Below are 16,574 nucleotides of genomic sequence, written 5' to 3' on the forward strand. Positions count from 1 at the left end.
CCAGCACTTTCGTTCTTATAAAGAAGTCAAAACTTGGATCGATATCTGGTTCGCCTCAAAGGATGAGCAGTTTTTACGACGCGGGATTCGTACGTTGCCCGAAAGGTGGAAGAAAGTAGTGGGCAGCGATGGACAATATTTTAAATCGTAAATGTGTAAGCAATTTCTTTAAATAAAACCTCGAATGTCGAAAAAAAAAAAAAAAACGGCGGAAGCAAAGTTGTACACCTAATATTATATATATTCTTCCATATAATTAGAGTTTAACGACCCGGCGGGAGCTCATGTGGTTCGGATTCCACGTTAATCAGTAGGTCCACGTCTCATATAGCCTCGCTGCTGAACGGGACGATAAACTCAAAATCAACTCAATTAGAGTTTAACGAAAAGTGTCCAGCGATATATACCAATTGATAATAGATCTAATCGAATTGAATAAAATGAAGAAAATGATGAGTTGTAAGAACTCATGCTGAGTTTTCAAAAATAAAATGAAATGAAATCTTTCGGTTGAACCTCACATGACTGTGCCCTTTAGGCTAAGGGAGACGACGACAAAGGCAAATGAATGATGGAAGACTTGGTGGAATGAGAATCTTGGAGGAAACGGGAGTATCCTGAGAAAACCCAGCGCATCCCTCGCTCAAAAGAAATAGTAGAGGAGTCCGGAGTTCGTTGTGACAGACAAGAGAACTTGCTTTTTAAATTAAATTTTATTGAATTTCGGAACTTTTTGTAAAAAATTGTTCAAAATATCATTAGATATTATTAAAGTTGGATTGTGCCATTTCCAATGAAACAGTTACAGTATATCACTCCAAAAATCCCATGCTCACAACCTGTGCCCTGAAACCAGGGGCGGATCCACGGGGGCGATCGCCCCCCGCTAGAAGAGGAAACTTCCTTATTTATATATAAATGAAACCCATCCTAGAGTTTGGAGCCCTTAAAAGTAGCTCTAACTAGCAATATTACAATCCACCGCCTCCCACAGAAGTCTGTCCTGGATCCCCCCCTGCCTAAAACGGCCTGTGGGCACCCCTGCTTTCATCCAACAATTTCGTTCCTATAGATTTATATACTTTTTCAATCACATCCCTCACTTTATGAATTTGAAATTGTTCATAATTCATCCATTCACTAAATAAATAAAGCAGTACAGTTTTCAGGTTTTATTTTTTCCTTATTAGATACGGTACAGTTACAGACCTAATAATAATAATAATGCTGACAACATAAAAACAATCAAAAACAGCATTTTACACTCTATCGTAGTAGTTTATGTAAAAATATATATATACATAAGACACATATATTACTAGGATTAATTGTTCATACATAAGCACTCTTGTATAATGTATACATATAGTCTTTTAAAATATATATATATTTTGCATGTGGATTTTTAATTCCACATTTTTGTTTCGTTCTTTGTCGAGCTACTTTGCTCGAGCATACATATTTATATATATTAGTCTTATCACAGAGTTTATTTGTACGTTTCAAATTCGTTGTTGTCAACTTGCCGAATAATTTTTTGAATTTGGGAATACCAAGCACAGAATACCACTTCCTGTAAAGATGGAAAACAAAGTATATATGTTAGTTATTCTCTTGATGGTAAAACAATATTCTTTTTTGTAAATGAGTAACATTTACAATGTGAACATAATTTTTTTGGTTCCTTAATTGACATAACAATCAATGATACGTTTTATGTTTCATAGTCGATGGGAGTTTGCCAACTGTAATTTACACTATGTACGCATATTACTGAGCCTATAGTGTATAATTAGTACTTATCAGGCCCGCAACTAGAGGGGGGCCTGGCCCCTCTAAACTTTTCATGGCCCCTCCAGACCTCAATACAAAATGCTATTATTAATACAAAAATATCATTTTAGATATTTATAAGAGAATTTTTAATGACTTGGCCCCCCTATCTTATTCATGGCCCCCCAAACTTCTGTGTCTGGTTGCGGGCCTGGTACTTATATAGGTACTAAGTGAGTCTAACGTAGCCTCATAGTTGTTTCAGCATTAGTTCACATTTTAGATTTTTTTTTCAAACAGTAATTCCAAATAGGTATTCTATAACGTTGATCTACGTTTTAGAAATGTTACAAGCTATTTCCTCATATGTCGGTTTAGATTTTTATTATTAGACCTATTAATTACAGAAATTGCAAATAATTTAAATTAAGAGCGAGGAAGGTGGGTCGTAAAGCAATATTAGAAATGTGAAAATATGAAGCAAGTATCCACAGCATGGCAAGGAGCTTTAAGTATTCTGCTCCTAACTTTACGCCTATCACATAAGTAATAAATTTGAAAGCACAGGTTCGGTAGTTACTTTACCCCCGATATCTGGTCTTCGTAAGACTTCTATGACTGGAGATTATCAGATGAAAGTGACTAACGTTTGTCAACAGTTCAAAAACATATATACCCACGTCCTGCTATCGCTTACGGCTGCTGTACATGATCCCTTCAAAGGCGATCCTAATTGCCGTTTGCAATTCTGCGAACTGATGCGTGACCAAGTTTGGAGCAAGAACTTTTTGATAAGATCGTACGTGCTTCAAATTGTCAGGCCACGTGAACAGGCACAAGTGCGTGTGCTGTGCAGTTAATAATCCTTGTGTTACCATCATTTCCTAAGTGAACCAGCCTAACATCATAGTGTGGTGTGCGATGTCCAGTGAAGGCGTTGTCGAATCAGTTTTCTTTGATGAAACTATGGATTGGGCAAATTGTCTACAAATGTTTCGTGACGAAGCAGTGCCATAACTCAGTACAAGAGTTAACTTCTCCGAACTGTTCTTTTCACCAAGACAGAGCATCTCTCCATTATGCTTTAGCAATAAAAAAAAATCTACCTTAACCAGATCTTTCTACAGCGTTGGTTCGGAAGTAGCTGCATCAAATGGGCACTACGTTCACTTTACCTAACACCAATGGATTTCTTTTGAGGGGTTTAGGAAGAAACAACTTTTACGAGAGAAATCCCCATACAGTGGATGATTTTTTTAAAAAATATCTCAGAAACATATATTGAAACTGATGCAGATACGATTTTGTGACGTATTGTAGGCCTATACCATAATATTGTGGAAATGTTCAAAGTATGCTGCAATGTTGAAGGTCAATTTGAGCACTTAGGAGATTACACTGTATTAAAAAAAAAAAAAAAGTAAAGTATTAAGTGAATATACATAGACAGTACTCAACAAATATGGCTGTAACAAATATCTATAAATGTGTCATGCACTGCACAATTATAAAAAGTGTAATTCTATTTTTGGCTCTTTCCGTATAACTACAGGTGTATTGTGACACTTCTTTGGCGGAGCATCAGCGCGTACGAATTATTGTCCTGGTGATGAAGATTTGTTAACTGACATTTTTTGATTCTTAATTCGGACGCAACACACGGGAGAGCTTCAGCTGTCAAATGTTGTCTAACTTGCTGCGACTCATAACCTAAAATTTGGGATTTGGTCTACTAACGCCATTTCGTCTCAAAATTTACTGTATATACCGTGTATACAGGGTGTTTCAAAACAACACCGACAACGTTTGGGAGGTGATTCCTGACACCAAAATAAAACAAAAAGTATAGACGAACCTGGATGCACAAATGCTTCCTTTCGGAGTTATAGGCTGCCGAAAACGTGAAAAAATGAACTTTTAAAGGTAAATAGCTCCAATACTATAGGACCTACCCTAGTCGGGTCAAGACTTCATTTAAGAACTAGTATGTGCCCTATCCAAATATCCATGTTTCAGAATCTTGCGGTACTTCTGCAACAGGTTTTACAAAGGTAGTTGGTGAGCACTTCAAATTATATGTCCTTAGTGAAATTCGCTCTATAAAAATTGTTGCGTGAGTACTTTTATATCAGGCCTCATTTCAAACCAGTCTTCGCAAAGTGTTCATGGGTAACGATTAGTGATGAGTCTGTCAAGGAAAAAAAATGTGGAGGATAGATAATTCTAAAATGGAAATTTGCGTCACTGATTTCATCTAAAACAATCAATAGGCTGTGTATGTGATATCAAATATTGCAAACTAAAACACAACTTTCGTTGCATTGACAAACTGATTTGAAATGAGCCCACAGAGGTCTTTTTTTTTTCTTTCGATTACTTCGTTTGAAAGTGTAGTTTAGGCTTGGAAAAAATGTTTACAGTTATGATCATCAAGTTTAGTGCGTTATTATGATTATTTAAAAAAAAAACATTCTGGTATTTTTCTTACTCTTCACCACTTCTCGATTTTGATGTCTGTTTTATTTATCCAACAAAATTGTCAATAGGAAAAGAAAACCTAGCTGATATGCTTTTAGTGCAAACCCAAATTTGCGTTTTGGTGAAGACCAGAATTGAGAGAATTGAAGAAGCAGTTAAAGGTAGTGAACTGATGTCTAAAAAGCCAAATAATAATGGTACTGATACACTATGGACTGATCACAGGATCTCCCAGTGGAAGTATGGCATATGGACAATGATATTGCCTGGATTTAAAAAATGAAATGAAATCTCTCAGTTTGACGTCCGACGATTTTATGCCCTTTAGACTAAGGTAAACAATGATAAAGACAAGCTAATGATGATGGAAGAATTGGTGGAATGAGAAAGTGGAGGACACGAGAGTAGCTCGAGAAAACCCACGGTCACGATGCTGTCCACCACAAACTTAGTTGGCCGAGAATCGAACGAGGGACTTCACACACCAGACTATTACTGTGCCACCGTACGCCCCTGCCTGGATATCATATGGATAAAGGAATTCCTCATATCTTCCTTTTTGAATTTGTTTCTTTTGCTTAATATGTTTTTCAAAATATTTTGTCTTCAGTCTTGTGTCCCTCTGCATATTTTATAAATTTGACAATTATTAATTACAAGAAGCTTGGTTGCATTAATATCATGAATTGGTTTTATTCAACTTACCTATAAGCATGGCTCCAAATAAAAACATAGGGACGATGCAATTTAAGTCAATAAGGAAACCAAATACCACGTTCCCTAGTAACGCTCCACCTCGTCCAAAGATCAGAGAGAGTGCCACTGCCATTACCCTGAAACAAAGTGCAATATGAACATAGTACGTATATACTAGTAGTAGCGTACTCAGAAATTCGTCAGGCTCTCAAATTCCTGTAATATCAGATGTTTGTGTATAAACAGCGTACCCCTAATTGCATTTCTTCGAAGACAATGTTAATGGGCATTCTTTCCTGGAGATGCTTAGTGGTGATTGGTGCCTCAACTGGAAGAAAATGGTATCAAAGACACTGTTGTGATACAGCAGGATGGAGCACCAGCGCACACTTCGCGATTCACGTGCGCAATTACCTGAATCAGACGTTTCCTGGCCGCTGGATTGGAAGAGGTTGTGCATCTTCAACAGTTACCTTTGCCTGGCCTCCAAGAAGTTCCGATCTGACGACACAAAACAATGCTCTCTGGGGTTTCATAAAGCAACAAGTAAAAAACGCTCAATATTACACAACGCAGGAATTATGAGTAGCTGTGGAACACGCCTTCCCCCTCGTGACTTCGGAGTATCTACGTAAAACATCTGCGAGAACTTGGCGCAGAATTCAGCTGTGTTACGACATGGATGGTGATTGTACCTATGTTTATGACTCATAAGACTTCAAGGTAACTTGTTCTATCATAACATTCTACCATAAATAACACTATACTGTTGAAACTAAAGGGGGTAATTCCATTTCCGGACCACCCTCTATATACCGCTTTATCGCTAATCTACATGAAGCACCACTAACACTCACTTAAATGAAAATAAGTTTGTAATTACTTACATATGAAACGAAATGAAATCTTTCAGTTTTACGTCTCACAGTTATGCCGGCTAAGCTAAAGAAGACCGTAATGATGAGAAATGAATGAAATGGTGGAATGAAGAAAGTAGAACGAAACGGGGAAATCCCGAGAATACCCAGAACACGGTGTTTGTCCATCACAAAGCCCACTTGGCGGAAGCTAGGATCGAACCATTGACCCCAAGCACCATACGTGAACGCTCTACCATTGAACAACCACCATGTCTCCTTATTTATATAAAATGAATATGTAATTATTTCATGCCAAGCATAATATAGTCCCTAAATTAGAACTAAGCTAGTCATTACGTAGAATTTCGTCAAAAGTTACGGTTCAAGCACGCAATTTCATTTCCTTTTAGGACAAGCGTGTTTCTAATATATATATATATTAGTAACTTCCCACAATTATGCACCGAGGCTAGGGAGACAACAGGAGCGTAGAGTCCATTAAGACATTAGGGCTAAGAGTATTCAAATATTAAATAAACTCAAAATAATGATCCTAACCATTAATATAACATATTTTATTAATATACGATATATTTTATAATGCTCAGTATACAGGGTGGTCCAAAAGTGCGGAAACATCCAAATAGAATCAAAACTTAATGTTACCACGAGACTGACAGAAGCATTCGAGATAAGACACAAGATGAGACGAGCAAATATTTTCAAGACAAAACACGAGATGAGACATGGTTTACACAAGACGAGACAGAACTATTTGAGATGAGACGAGACATGCTTTGCACGAGGCGAAACGAGACAACCAGAATTCTCGTCTCGTCACAACACTATTCCCTTCTAAATATAAAAATACTACTTGAAATACTGGCTGTGCTTCCTGTCTCTACAGCTTCGGTTGGAAGAACCTTTTCGAAGCTGAGACTAATTAAAACATATTTGAAAAACAGAAGAAGATAAAATGTGTTGAATGAACTTGCTTTACTATCTATTCACAGAGACTCAATTTTACATATCACTATCGATTGTCATTGACCATTTTGCTGGATCTGAAAACGCAAAACATTTATAATTCGTGAAAAAGATACACTAGCAGATTGTATTATTGTCTGTCTAGCACTTTCTTACGGTGACACAGATGCTTCTAACTGTGACAGATACTTCTACAAGTGACACAGATACTCCTACAAGTGACACATATACTCCTACAAGTGACACAGATACTCCTACAAGTGACACAGATACTCCTAACAATGACACACAATTATAACAGTTACCCACATACGCTACTTGTAACAATAGCTAATAAATGAAAAATATGTCCTTACCTGAGACTTGTTGGAAATATGTCGACCATAATACAGTAAATGGCACTGGAAGCGAGATTGGTAAATGCTCCAAATATGCAGGAGAGAACAAGATTTTGGTCGGCATTTTCGACGAAATACATTCCAAAGGCACAAGCACCAGATATAATATAACTTAATACTGGAAAACAAACAAAAAAATAATCAGCACAGTCTTAGTATATTAAAAACAAATAAGGCCATCTTCTCTCGAGTTATTTATAAGTGTGTACCAAATATTTAAAAAATGTTAGAATACGATTGGAGTATCATTCGATAGCATGTTACCTACTATACCTCGAAAACCTCTTCCTTAAGAAATATAATAGTTTAAGTCAAATGACTGTACTGGCCAGAGTCCACGTCCTATCCACCAGAAGGAGAAGCATGAGCCAAATATACTATGTAATAATGGATATATTGTGTGTTTCACTAAGTAATTGGACTTTTATTCACGGGCTGTGTGAAGAACTATCTTTGTGTTTTCTGAAAGTTGTCATCAGTCACAATGTGCTCTGCTGAACGTGCTATTTTCTGTAGGTCTTTTTCCTTTGTTGCAGGGCGATCACTACGCGCAATGTTAACCACTGCTTAATGTGATGCCCCTCAGCAATGTCTGCCTACATGTGTTTTGTACGTGGAGCTGCAACGTAATTTCCTGTCAAGTAATACCAGATCTAAGAATAAGACGATATGGAAACTAGTAAGTTCGAATGGACTGGTATAGTTACTGATGAGCAACGAGAAATCCGAAGCAGATGTGGAAGTAGCACGTGAATCAACTGAATGCAATTTTAAATCTGTACGTTCTCTCGCGCGAAAATTAGTCATCTACAAATCCATAGTGAGTAACGTACATCACCTGTACGACGAGTGTTGTGAGGAATGTGTGTGAATATGCATTGATCCGTTAGAAACCCTGTTGACCGACGAATTAATAAGACATGTGCTTTTTGGCGATAAATCTATCCTCCATTTAAATAGACACGTCAACCAGCAAAATTATTGCATTTGGAGTGACAAACTTTACGCGGACTTTATTGAACGCGTATGAGATATTTCCGAAGTCAACTTAAAGTGGGTACCACACAGAGAAAAGTCTATGGACCATTGGTCAAGAAACTGGTTATCTGGATATTCTAACCGAATTCATGTAACCTGGACTTGAACATGATATCCTTAACACGGTTGTTTCAGCAGGATGGTGCTCCTCTTCATTACACTGTACGGGATTATTTCAACTAAGTGTTTTCAAATTGCTGGACAGCTTGAGAAATAATGAGCAGTGAGGTCACTCAACTTTACCTCATTTTTGTGAGAAGAATTTTCCAAGTATACGTCTACAACATATCGCATATAGCGGTACGTACATCAATACCTTTGTGAACCTCAAAGATAGAATTTGTCAAGCAGTGTCAGTGGTCATGCTTCCACTTCTGGGAGAAGCATTCCGTGTAACCGTAGATAAGTAGAAATCAGGCAAAGACCATTGATGGGACACATGCTGAAGGGAACATGTAATGTTATAACCATTGGAACGAAGACCCAAATGGTGTAGTTGTGATTGTAATTATCATAGTTCATACACCGATATATATATACCGATCAGTTATTTCAATGTTTCCCCTTAGTAACCGTTCCTTATTTTTGGAACACATTGGATGTAAAATCAAGCTAGTTAAATTAGAATTTCTCAAATTTTGGAAGAGGGTTTTTCGTAGTTATTTTGGTTAAACTTTAGCGTATGAAATATTATTTGGGCATGGAACTTAGATTTAGCAGCGTTATCAACAAGATAGATTAAAATCGAAAAGTATAAATAATTATTTTCATTCATAATTATAATGCTTATAATTATGTAATTCTTCACAATAATTAAGAGCAATAGTTAAGTAGCGCCAACAATAGCACCTCAGACAATTAAGTACACACAACACATCGAAAGCAAACAGCATCAGACCTTTCATGACTTAAGTTAAATCAATTTACCTAATTTAAACAGATAAATGGCTTTACTTAGCTTAAACAGATACAACCAGGGGTAAAAGTGAGGGGCAACGCGGGGGGACTCCGTCTCCCGCCTCAAAAAAAATATATATGGCGTCCCCCAAGTTCCTAAAAAATTACAATGGGCAAAAATAGGCAGGGGGAACGGCATGACGCCATGCCGCTACCTACCATCCTCCTACCTTTTCAGATCCACTTTTACCCCTAGATACAACTGTTTAAATTATAACAATCTAGTGCTAATTGAGTCTTCCAGGTGATAGGAAACATCCGTGGATTACTATTAAATTCAGTAAATATGTTGTAATAATAAATTTTTATAGTAAATATGTTGTACTATTAAGTTGGTTATTTGTCTTATAGTCTGTAATAACATTTTTGATTATAAGTCTTATTGTTAGTTTTTATTTTGGTTTGTATGCCACTGCACACAAATTCATATACATTTACAGGATGGCGCCCAGCCGTCTGATACATTTCGAACTTGCGCAAGCGTTAATAACTTACATTGGTTGGCGGGGTAGGAACCGAATGAGAAAAGAATGTTATATGGTCAGTCACAATGGAGCATTGGAGCACAGAACATTGGGTTACCTCAGTTCGTGAGTGGTAGTGCATTGGATGCGAAACAGAGCTCCAAGAACAGTGCGAACTTCAAAGAATGTGGAGGGAATTAGAACGTGCCGAGACCAACATTAAAGTTTCCTCTGAAAAAAAAAAAAAGTTGCACTTCTGGCACAGACAGTTTCGTAATAACTACGATCTGAGGTAACACAATGTTCTGTAGGGGAAAGTGGTCGAATTCTGCGCACTTAAGGAAAAATCGTTATTTCTCCGCTGTTTTTGTAAGTATAACTACATAACTTTGCACAGCCATTGTTTGTTGTGTAGTAGACAAGATAAAGACGTAGTTTGAATAAAAGCTCACACCAGTACTCGATAATAGACAAAATTCCTGAACTATACATTTGCGCAGAACTACCCAACTAGGTGGGTAATTCTGCGCGTAATATGGGGTAATTCTGCGCGAAGCAAATCTATATGTTTAAAGCAAGAAAACATTTTCATAACATATAACATACTTAAATATATAGATGGAATGGGTTCAGAAAAAGAACGACAAGGTGGGCTACAAGTTTTACTATATACTTTATTCTCTACTTGTTTTATAACTGAACAAAAATATTACATATTTTTGAGTGTATTGAAATCATAAGCGTGCTATGATAAGGAAGAACAATGTCATTCTGTGATGTGACACCAAAACTATGTTCTGTTGAAGTATGAATTCCACAATCACGACTAGTTTCCTCGACGTTTTGTACCAACCTGTCCTCATCATCTCCAGCAGTAATACTATGTTAGGTGCCTCCATAGTGACATTGTGAAAGTCTGATTCTGAAAATTTGTCAGGGTTTATGGTATTATTGCCACAGCTCTAAATCCAGCTATGGCTTTCTCCATAGTTGTAACTTCGACGTATGCTTCATCGAAAATACTGGCAAGATAGTACATGTGACGCCGTGGGAATATAAACATGGGAGGGACGAAGATTCCAAATGCACTACAAGCATACACAACAGTGACTGTCTTTCCACGCTCGCACAACATAGCAGTTCCTACTTGTTTCTGACCTTTAGGTGCTAAAATTCTCACAAGTTTTTGTACGTTCGAAATACCCCTTTCGTCCACGTTGAACATTCTACTTAGGGGAAAATGGTGCTTTTTCATTACTGTTTCCAAGTTATTGAAGAATAGTGTCACCGCTTCTTCATTGAATCAATTTATCCTATTCAAACTTACTCCCTCAGGTTTCCTTAGGCTTATTCTTGGATTTCTTTAAAGAAATAGTCTCAACCAGTCATTTCCAGCAATTTGGTAGTTCCATCAAAATTATGGGCAATTCGACTTGCTTCAGCAAATTCGTATGCCATACGCCGATGATCTATACGTGTGATACCAAAAAATAAATTTGCAACGCTTATCACATAGTCCACAAATTCTGTTTTGTTCTCGCGAGAACACTTCCGAGAGTAGCATGTTCCATATTTCCAGTTTTCATCCGTAGAAAAATAGTAGATTCTGCTATTCTATACAATCTTCCAAGTTCTCGAATCGCACACTCACTTTTAAGAGCACTGATAGCTCCTCTTAGTTGTTCCTCTGCATAACTACCTCCCGTAGTTGCTCTTTCTATTCTTCCCTGTATCTTGAATCAGAGAGTGACGATATTTTGCAGATTTATTACGTATGCTTGTTATTAACATAAAACTTATTGAGGTGCAATTCTGCGCACTGCGCAGAATATCCCATCGATTTTGCGCAGAATAACCCCACTCCGCCATTTAACAAAAAACACAAAACTACGAGCTATTAAAATTTGATTAGAACTACGAATTGCCGTAATTATAATGTCCATTTACAATATAAATGGAACATAAAAGTAACGATCTAGAAATATATAAAATACAGAACGCACCTCTTATTTCTTTTGAAGAGAATTTAACATCAACAGGGAAGAAATAATTCAACTGCCACTTACAGCCTAAACATTTGAGATAATGGCTTCCCTCCTTTAATGTTGGTTACTAGTAACGGTCGCTTCATGGCAGCAGCAACCAATGTGTCGTAAAGAATCTCCAAGTTGAAAAAACACGTGTGCGCAGAATTATCCACCGCGCAGAATTCGACTACCTTCCCCTACTCCAATGTCCCATTACGACTGACCATATAACGTGTTCTTTCGTCTTTCGGTTTCCATCCCGCCAACCAATAAGTTATTGCAATACTCAAGTTTGAAATGTGTCAGTTGGCTCAGCGCCACAATGTAATTCTTTAAAAAACAGAATTTAAAGACTATATTTAATACCTTTAAATTTGTATTTTATGTTATATGTCTCCTCCGTGGAAAATCAAACCGCCGTCTGAAGTTTTTGACTCGTGTTTATTATAAAATCATTTTCCTTTACTTAATATATGAGATCAACTCTCGAAGTATTTCTCGACTATTTATTATTACTACTAACAATATAATATTGTGTACTAGGTAATAGTATGTAGCATTTATTAATAGAATTAGTATACACTAGAGTTCCTAAAACTCGGCACTTTATAACCTCGCACTCTGGATGACTCAGCCACACACTGTCAGGGTGAAAAAACAGCGCGCGCTGACTCATTCAAGGTCATTTCCCGTGTCCGTGGGTCTCCACTTCCTCCTCCTCCTCCTCCATCATCATCATCATCATCATCATCATCATCACCATCACCATTATTATTATTATTATTATTATTATTATTATTATTATTATTATTATTTTCGCGTCACACTCCCACTTCACCACAATGTCTGACGCCAGCGCGCGCTCAGCCGTTCAGTCTACCTGCAACCTTGGCAAGATTAATCGATTTCTTAACCGCGTTGCCTAACTCGATGTGAGTGACTGTACTATATTGTTCAGGGTTGTTTCCAAGTTTGTGGGTGCTGGACACTACAGTACTGTATTTTCTGAGGAAATACTTTTTTTTTTTGACCCCATTCCCCATAACCCTGCATTTTCACAAACTCGGCCACCCTTCGGTCTACATACATTAGGCCGAATTTTCGGTACTCCATCGTACTATTTAAAATTCGGAATCGAGCCAAGTTTTGCCAGAATCCGAGCATAACACGTAAGTTATAATTCCCTAATGTAACATTTATCAAAACACGACCTCACCGTTATTCCTCAAATACACGACCGAGGCTTTATATCTTCAGAGGTCGGGACTTTATGCTTCACTTCGGCTGCACAAATATATTCAAGATTTTTTTTTCAGTCCTTTGAGCTTTTGACGGGTACATTCGACGGAATGATGAATGTGGACGTTAGCTCTTTTTAGTGTTCCGTTCTTTACTATTTTCATGTCATTCATTTACCAATAATTACGCTATGAGGAACTTCATTCTATTCGAAACCAAATATCGTATGTTTCCTTCTCTTTTTAATCCATGTTCTTCCACTTTCCTAGCTGTTGGCGGTACATTTGACAGAACGTTGAATTCGGACTCTCACTCAGCCGAATATATCATTTCAAATCTTTCTTTCACGTAGTTCTGTTTAATATATGAGGATCCTAAAGCAGTCTCTCTTGATTTTTTAGGACCAGGGTATGGTATAATCTCCTTTGTTAAGTGTATCCGCGGAACATTAATATAAGTGTTAGCAAGACTACGACAGATTCTCACTAATTACTAGAAAATAAATAGTTTTAGGCCTTTGGAATCTTTATATGCTCTCTTTTTTCAAAATCTATATTGTATTATTTCCATTTATTTTTCACTTTCATTGTCATGTTTACCTCAAACGTTCTACTGTATGACACACCGGTTGAGAATCACTGTCCTAAAGCATCCGTTGTAGTTAAGAGCATCTCTTACAAATGATGTTAAAAATACGTATAGACCTATATCAAATTTAAAATTCTTCAAGTTCATGTTGTTGAGTTGAGAATAGGTGATCGTGGTGTCGATTCAGATACTTTAAGCAAAAGGCAGGCCTGTTGTTTGCTTAAAGCCTATTTTGTTCGAATTTTTCCAATATTTTTTCACTCTTATTATTCATTCACATTTGTTTTCGATCAGAAGAGAGTAGTAGTAGTAGTAGTTGTTGTTGTTGTTGTTGTAGTAGTAGTAGTAGTAGTAGTAGTAGTAGTAGTAGTAGTAGTTGTTGTTTGTTTATTTCTGTGCTTTCAAAGTACAGCAAATTTTAGACCGTGTTTCAATTTTACATGAATCATGTAGCTGTCATAAAAATCTTGAAACCCTATAATATTTCTCTATGTAAACATAGTATTCAAAGGGAAATACATTTTTTCATCTTGCAAGGAGTTAAACCATGTTCAACTTTCTGGCTCGTCTTGCTTCCTATCTGCTATCGCCATCTCGCTGAGAAAGGAGAAAGAAAAAAACAGTTTCGCTGCTTCCGAAACAACGGAATTTTTTGGACAGGAAGGGAAAGCGTGCCAAAATACACGTTTTTAATGAGAAGGTTAACTATTTGTTCCCTAGAGTGTAGTGCTGCATGGGTAGAGATATCTTTCTTGCTTTCAGAAAGTTGTAATGTGTAAACAGTAAATAGAAAGATCTGGTTGCAAGATTTCTTTTTCTCATGACAGCTACAAGATTCATGTAAAATGGAAACGCAGTCTTAGTACCTGAAAATTTACAATGCTAACGGAACATACCCGTGTTGTTATCTGAACTTATGGCTGGGAAGGAAGGAGGGTGATTGATTTTCTCCCAGTTTTTAAAAAGAATTTTCCCCTTTTTGTGATCAATAGTTGGGAGAAGGTTTTGTACCTCGTCTCATCAGGAATGACAATGGAAGGTAGCATTAGAATTATGTTCCCTTTGTGTGTCAGAATATACTAGTAAACCCACATTGAGAAACAGAGATATGTCTTCTCGGGAAATTTTATAGCAGCAGAGGGAGAATCTTCTTCCAGACATTTCCTGAAATAATTCTTCTAAGCCTTTTCTCCCCAATTAGCAGGGATCGACATGTTGGATCGATGTCTTCCACCTGTTTCTATCTTGTGTCATATCCATTGTAACACCCACTGCACCATATGGTTCTTAATGCACTACTTTGGCTGGGATCAGGCTAGTTTCTTCATTCAGTTCTATAGCATCTATTCTTGGAACTACGTATTTTCCAAAGGTTTTCTTACATACTCAAACGATCACAGTCTACTTTCTTGCAGTTTCTACTACCTTTACCTTTCACCTTTACTGTTCCAAGGGTCACTTCATTCTTAATTTTGTCCTTCTGCGTCACTGCACACATCCAACGCAGCATCCTGAAATTAGCATTGCTTATATGGGTGTCAAATGAAGTAAAGACAAGGAGAATAAGAAGGTAATTGGTGTGTGACAAAGGGCATTACTCTTACATCAAAACCAAGAGGACATGCTTCTGAATTCGAAACAAGTGACCTGCCATTGATTGAATAAACTTAGTACTGGTACTAGTAGTAGTAGTAGGAGAAGAAAGAGGGTGGTACTAATGATTACAATTACTACAAGTAATATACATACCTAAGAAGAATTTTATGCCAAGCTTATTGACACATAAAGGAAGCCAAATACTGGGAGGTATCGAAGCTAATCCTACAATCAGTGTGTTCCGATAAACAGAATTTTCAATGCTGTCAGCACAGAACATCTCCTGAATGTCAGTCGTATTCTTCAACACAATGGAAGCCACCTCACACACGGAAGCCGTTCTGTTTGGATATTGTTGATAGAATGCGTCAAATCGCTTAAACAGTTCAGGAAACCACAACATCAGTGTATAATAGCTGAAAAAAAAAGAGCAATGTTAAACACAGTGCCTTTTGTTAAATCTTATGGTTTCTTAGGAACAGCTTTGGACATAACTCATAGAAGTCTTAAGTTTCTACACTCCTGTAGTATTAGATCAGTTTTCCGCACGGTTTTATGTGAACTTTCTTTTCGAACAAAATACATTAGCAAATAGTAGAATATATCAATTGCTTGGTTGAAGGCTTACGTTCTGAGATAAGACTGCGTATAAGCTATAGCTTCAAATGTGATCCAAGCCAAGACTCGGAAAGATGAAAATGAAATATTCAATTTTATGTTCGACGATTACACGCTTTAGTTTAAAGGACATTGGTAGTTTATGAGAGTGAATAATTATGAAAGAATTCATGGAATGATAATGTTTAAGTAAACTAAAGAACACAGAATAAACCCACAAACATTATGATGAACATCACAAATATGCATAGCCTGACGTAAGCGCTTTACCACTGAGCATTTCTACGGTCAATCGCTCAAGCACCGCTCTTACAATACCGGTGGATCTACCTTTAGATATAAAATGATAAAGTATTTGTCATGCGTCATACATATTACAATGGATTTCAATTTAATTATCATCATAATTATGTCCTTATTGAATTAGTTACTTTTCACTGGAAAACAGGATGAAATTTGAAAGCCTCAAATCAAGGTAAAATAGGATAACGTAAAGGAAAATAAAACAATGTAAAATTCGACTGTCTCGAAAGTCAAGTATTAAGTCCTACTGTAATTAGTATAATTATAAATACCCAAAAGTACCTGAAGACCTATTTTCACTTACAAGACTCAGCTCAGGTAACTAAATAGCAACAAACGAAAAAGGAGGAAAAATTGAGGCCTTGCAAGTAAAACGTAGACAAATTCCCCAGTGTTCAGAAAATGCTGTCTACAATGCACTGAGCAGAGTAGTTCAGTGGGTCAGAATGGGCCACATCTTGTTGACTCACGTACCACTGACCCACTCAGAAATCTTGACTCATTTGATCAACGACTCCACTCCGTCTCTGGATAAGCGTACAAACAGATAGG

The 16,574-nt window shown here is 37.0% G+C and overlaps 1 protein-coding gene across 1 annotated transcript in view; it reads right to left on the reverse strand.

The window, feature by feature from the left end:
• Positions 1-1,236: 1,236 nt before the first annotated feature.
• LOC145678836 (synaptic vesicle glycoprotein 2C-like) overlaps positions 1,237-16,574 on the reverse strand; it is a 105,432-nt gene continuing 90,094 nt past the window's right edge. Inside the window, exons 6-9 of the mRNA XM_081749389.1 lie at positions 15,255-15,517; positions 7,151-7,310; positions 4,957-5,084; positions 1,237-1,573 (exon numbers count right to left, since the gene is read on the reverse strand). Coding sequence (XP_081605515.1) covers positions 1,518-1,573; positions 4,957-5,084; positions 7,151-7,310; positions 15,255-15,517 — 607 coding nt within the window. The 3' untranslated portion in view covers positions 1,237-1,517. The remainder of the gene's footprint in view (positions 1,574-4,956; positions 5,085-7,150; positions 7,311-15,254; positions 15,518-16,574) is intronic.

The sequence above is a fragment of the Thermobia domestica genome, chromosome 2 (assembly GCF_964235325.1).
Source record: "Thermobia domestica chromosome 2, izTheDome1.hap1.1, whole genome shotgun sequence".
Taxonomy (NCBI): domain Eukaryota; kingdom Metazoa; phylum Arthropoda; class Insecta; order Zygentoma; family Lepismatidae; genus Thermobia; species Thermobia domestica.